Raw genomic sequence first — 5,528 nt, 5'->3', positions numbered from 1 at the left:
CGATTCAGCTCATCAAGCTTGCTCTCCCATCTAGGGAGATCATGGTTGATCTGAGACTTGTCAACTCCACTTTCCTGCCTTTTTTCTACCACCCCGACTCCCCGACTGATCTAAAATTCTGTCTAATATTGCTTTGAATATAATGATCCAGCCTCTACAGTCCTCCATGGTAAAGAATTCCAGATTCATTATCCTGTGAAAGAAGAGATTCCTCTTCATCTCTGATTGAAAGATGGTATTTGAAAGATGGTTCAAAAGTGAATTGTATTTGCATGAGCATGATGCACAAGACTCTAAATGCAGTGGGTGTGCAGGAGAAGCAAACCTGTCTCATGATCTGGTGTAGTGATTTTTGTCAAGGAACTTCCTGAAAAGCTCCATGACACAGGTCTATGCTCTAAAGACTGTTCCAGCAGCCATGACAAACTTCAATTCATCTGGAGAACCATTAATTAAGTGAAAGGCACTCCTTAGTCTGCATAAAGCTTGCTGGTCTTCCAGTGCAAAGTGTTGCACACTGTATATTTCAAGACTCAGGACTGCATACTTTGAGATGGATTAAAGCTTGGAGAGCTGCTACATAGGCATAATTGGGAAAGGTCACTGTATGCAACAAACAAATGAACATACAAACATGGAGCAGGAGTACGCCGTTTGGTCCCTCAAGTTTGCATATGCATACAATAAAATAATTATAGAATATGATACTAGTCTAAATCCACATTCCTGCCTACCCCGAAAATGTTTCATCCTCTTGCTTACCAAGAGTCTATCCATTTCTGCCTTAAAAATATCTATAGTCTCTGTTTCCACCCATTCTTAGGAAGAGTTCCAAAGACTAGTTGCCTCATCTCTGTTTTAAATGGGCAGCCTCTTATTTTTAAAAAGGGACCCACAGTTGTAGATTCTCTCTCAGTGATCAATACTTCAGATGTGGTATCACTAGTGTCTTGTAGAACTGAAGCATAACCTCACTACTTTAGGACAAGCAGTCTCCGGGTTGCAAGTTGGTTCCATTCTTGAGTCAGTTTGGAAGTCAATTTCTATGCAAGCCAGAACAACAATGCAGGACAATATAAAACAGGTGTTTGTCAGCACAAGAAAACATTCATACATCAGATTTTTAAAATGACACACCTGCTTGGGATCATGCTCATAAATACAAGCATTCATAAGTTAGACATCCATAAATCAGGGACTACTTGTATTCAATTCTCCTCAAATAAATATAGAACTTAGAACATTAGAACAAAGAATATGCCAGAGCAGTACAGGCCCTTCAGCCCTCAATGTTGCACCGATCTGTGAAACCAATCTGAAGCCCATCTAATCTACACTATTCCATTTTTGTCCATATGTCTATCCAGTGACCATTTAAATGCTCTTAAAGTTGGTGAATCTACTACTGCTGCAGGCCCCTACTACTGCTCCACGCCCCTACTACTCTCTGAGTAAAGAAACTACCTCTGACATCTGTCCTATATCTATCACCCCTCAATTTAAAGCTATGCCCCCTCATGCTAGCCATCACCATCTGAGGAAAAAGGCTCTCACCATCCACCCTATATAACCCTCTGATTATCTTATATGTCTCAACTAAGTCACATCTTAACCTTCTTCTCTCTAATGAAAACTGCCTCAAGTCCCTCAGCCTTTCCCTGTAAGACCTTCCCTCCAAAGCAGGCAACATCCGAGTAAATCTCCTCTGAAACCTTTCCAAAGCGTCCACATCCTTCCTATAATGTGGTGACCAGAACTGTACGTAATATTCCAAGTGCGGCCGCACCACAGTTTTGTACAGCTGCAGCATGACCTCATGGTTCTAAAACTCAATCCCTCTACCAATAAAAGCTAACACCCCCTATGCCTTTTTAATAACCCTATCAACCTGGATGGAAAAATTCAGGGATCTATGCACACGGACACCGAGATCTCTCTGCTCATCTACATTATCCAAAACCTTACCATTAGCCTAATACTCTGCATTCCCGTTACTCCTTCCAAAGTGAATCACCTCACTCTTTTCCTGATTAAACTCCATTTGCCACCTCTCAGCCCAGCTCTGCAGCTTTTCTATATCCCTCTGTAACCCACAACATCCTTTGGCACTATCCACAGCTCTACTGACTTCAGTGTCATCCGCAAATTTACTAACGCATCCTTTTGTGCCCTCATACAGGTCATTTATAAAAATGACAAACAACAGTGGGTCCAAAACAGATCCTTGCGGTACACCACTAATAACTGAACTCCAGGATGAACATTTTCCATCAACCACCACCTTCTGTCTTCTTTCAACTAGCTAATTTCTGATCCAAACCACTAAATCACCCCAATCCCATGCCTCCATATTTTATGCAATAACCTACCGTGGGGAACCTTATAAAACGCCTTATCAAAATTCATATACACCACATCAACCACTTTACCCTCATCCACTTGTTTGGTCATCTTCTCAAAGAACTCAGTCAAGGTTTGTGAGGCACAACCTACCCTTCACAAAACTGTGCTGACTATCCCTAATCAACTTATTCCTTTCTTGATGATTATTACTCCTATCTCCTATAACCTTTTCCAATATTTTACCCACAACTGAAGTAAGGCTCACTGGTCTATAATTACCAGGGTTGTCTCTATTCCCCTTCTTGAACAAGGGAACAATATTTGCTATCCTCCAGTTTTCTAGCATTACTCCTGTAGATAATGATGATACAAAGATCAAAGCCAAAGGTTCGGCAATCTCCTCCCTGGCTTCCCAGAGAATCCTAGGATAAATCTCATCCGGCCCAGGGGACTTATCTATTTTCACACTTTCCAGAATTGCTAACACCTCCTCCTTGTGAACCTCAATCCCACCTAGCCTCGTAGCCTGTATCACAGTATTCTATGCAACAACGTTGTCTTTTCCTAGTCTGAATGCTGACGAAAAATATTCATTCAGTGCTTCCCCATCTCCTCTGACTCCACGCCCATCTTCCCAATACTATCCTTGATTGGCCCTAATCTTTCTCTAGTCATTCTTTTATTCCTGATATATCTATAGAAGCCTTAAGGTTTTCCTTGATCCTACCCGCCAACGACTTCTCATGTCCCCTCCTTGTTGTTCTTAGTTCTCTCTTTAGGTCTTTCCTGTAATTCTCAAGAGCCCTAACTGAGCTTTCACATCTCATAATATAAGCCTTCTTCTTCCTTTTGACAAGAGATTCAACTTCCTTAGTAAATCACGACTTCCGTGCTCGACCATTTCCTCCCTGCTTGACAGGTATATACTTACCAAGGACACGTAGCAGTTGTTCCTTGCATAAGCTCCACATTTCAATTGTGCCCATCCCCAGCAGTTTCCTTCCCCATCCTATGCATCTTAAATCTTGCCTAATCACATAGTAACTACCTTTCCCCCAGTTATAACTCTTCCCCTGTATATATACCTATCCCTTTCCATCGCTAAAATAAAATTAACCAAATTGTGGTCACTATCACCGAAGTGCTCACCTACCTCCAAGTCTAACACCTGGCTGGATTCATTACCCAGTACCAAATCTAATGTGGCCTCGCCCCTTGTTGGCCTATCTACATACTGCGTCAGGAAACCCTCCAGCACACATTGGACAAAAACTGACCCATCTAAAGCACTTGTACTATAGTATTCCCAGTCAATATTTGGAAAGTTAAATTCCCCCATAACAAATACCCTTGCTCCTAACCAGAATCATCTTTGCTATCCTTTCCCTCTACATCTCTGGAACTATTTGGCAGCCTATAGAAAACTCCCAACAGGGTGACCTCTCCTTTCCTATTTCTAACCTCAGCCCATACTACCTGACCAGATGAGTCCTCAAACTGTATTTCTGCAACTGCAATACTGTCCTTGACTAATAATGCCACCCACACACTCCCCAACCCCTACCCTTTTACCACCTTCTCTTCTGTTCTTACTGAAACATCTAAATCCTGGAACCTTCAACAACCATTCCTGTCCCTGCTCTACCCATGTCTCCGAAATGGACACAACATCGAAATCCCAGATACCAACCTATGCTGCAAGTTCACCCTCCAACATTCTACTAGTTTTTCTAATCACTCGATGTACCTTTCATAGTTACTTGCTGTACTTGTGTACTACCCTTTTGTGATTCATGAACCAGAACACCCAAATGCCTCTGCATCTCAGTGTTTGGAAATCTTTCACCATTTAGATAATATGTTTTCCCCTTTTTATGCTGAAATGGAAATTCTACATTTTCATCAGACTTTTCAGGCATATTGTACTAAGGTACTGGAAAATGTAGAACCCCCTTGGATTTATATACCTGACAAGAAACATACATAATTAACATCAAACGTATTTAAATTGTACTGAAGCACCTCAATGGAAAAGTTAACTTCTATTGAACTGTTAATTTTCAAATTAAAATGTTTTGGCCTCAGGCTATATGCATAATACAGAATCATAGAGTCCAACGGGTCCATTGGCCCATCAAGTCTGCACCAAAAGTCTGTCAGAATTTATACTGTACATATTAAATTGTATTGAGACATCTATGAGTAAAACATGGTGTATGAAGAGAAGTCAAAATTTATTGCATTTTATCTGTAATTTTAAAATCAAAATGTTTCACAATGCATTTTTACAAAATTTATGAATAAAGGATATTTTACAGAGGAAAACATTGCATCCATTTAAGTATTGATTACTTCCAACAAAATACTTTCTAATTATATTTTTCAAATAAGGATTCACTTTAGTAAATATAACCGAACACAAAATCTAGTCTTTAAAATGACATACAACACACGTGCAATCAGAATTATTAATTCTCATTCTTTATCATATAAATAGACTTCAACTCACAGGTTTGTCGCATCTTTTGGAACTGCACCCATTTCATCCACATCTGAAATGTCATTTTTAATGTTTTCGTTGTATAAAACTTATCAGCCTTTAAGGTGTATTGTAACATTTTCATCTGCCACTTTCTTACTTTTTTGATATACCATTTCCATGCACTGAAGTAAAAAACAAATTTGCTTGCAAAGGACAATAAATAAAAGTGAACATGTAATATATAATACAATAACATTAAACTCAGCATAATGTAAAAAATGAGGTCTGCAGATGCTGGAGATCACAGCTGCAAATGTGTTGCTGGTCAAAGCACAGCAGGCCAGGCAGCATCTCAGGAATAGAGAATTCGACGTTTCGAGCATAAGCCCTTCATCAGGAATAAGAGAGAGAGAGAGCCAAGCAGGCTAAGATAAAGGGTAGGGAGGAGGGACTAGGGGGAGGGGCGATGGAGGTGGGATAGGTGGAAGGAGGTCAAGGTGAGGGTGATAGGCCGGAGTGGGGTGGGGGCGGAGAGGTCAGGAAGAGGATTGCAGGTTAGGAGGGTGGTGCTGAGTTGAGGGAACCGACTGAGACAAGGTGGGGGGAGGGGAAATGAGGAAACTGGAGAAATCTGAATTCATACCTTGTGGTTGGAGGGTTCCCAGGCGGAAGATGAGGCGCTCCTCCTCCAGCCGTCGTGTTG

The 5,528-nt window shown here is 40.9% G+C and overlaps 1 protein-coding gene across 1 annotated transcript in view; it reads right to left on the bottom strand.

The window, feature by feature from the left end:
* The window catches only part of fbxl13 (F-box and leucine-rich repeat protein 13), a 236,483-nt gene extending 231,568 nt beyond the window's left edge, over nucleotides 1-4,915 (bottom strand). Inside the window, exon 1 of the mRNA XM_060842551.1 lies at nucleotides 4,853-4,915. Within this exon, the coding sequence (XP_060698534.1) occupies nucleotides 4,853-4,907 (55 nt within the window). The 5' untranslated portion in view covers nucleotides 4,908-4,915. The remainder of the gene's footprint in view (nucleotides 1-4,852) is intronic.
* Nucleotides 4,916-5,528: the final 613 nt, after the last annotated feature.

This window comes from Hemiscyllium ocellatum, chromosome 23 (assembly GCF_020745735.1).
Source record: "Hemiscyllium ocellatum isolate sHemOce1 chromosome 23, sHemOce1.pat.X.cur, whole genome shotgun sequence".
Classification (NCBI taxonomy): domain Eukaryota; kingdom Metazoa; phylum Chordata; class Chondrichthyes; order Orectolobiformes; family Hemiscylliidae; genus Hemiscyllium; species Hemiscyllium ocellatum.
The sequence above is the reverse complement of the archived record's forward strand: the minus strand, read 5'-3'. Positions and strand labels throughout refer to the sequence as shown.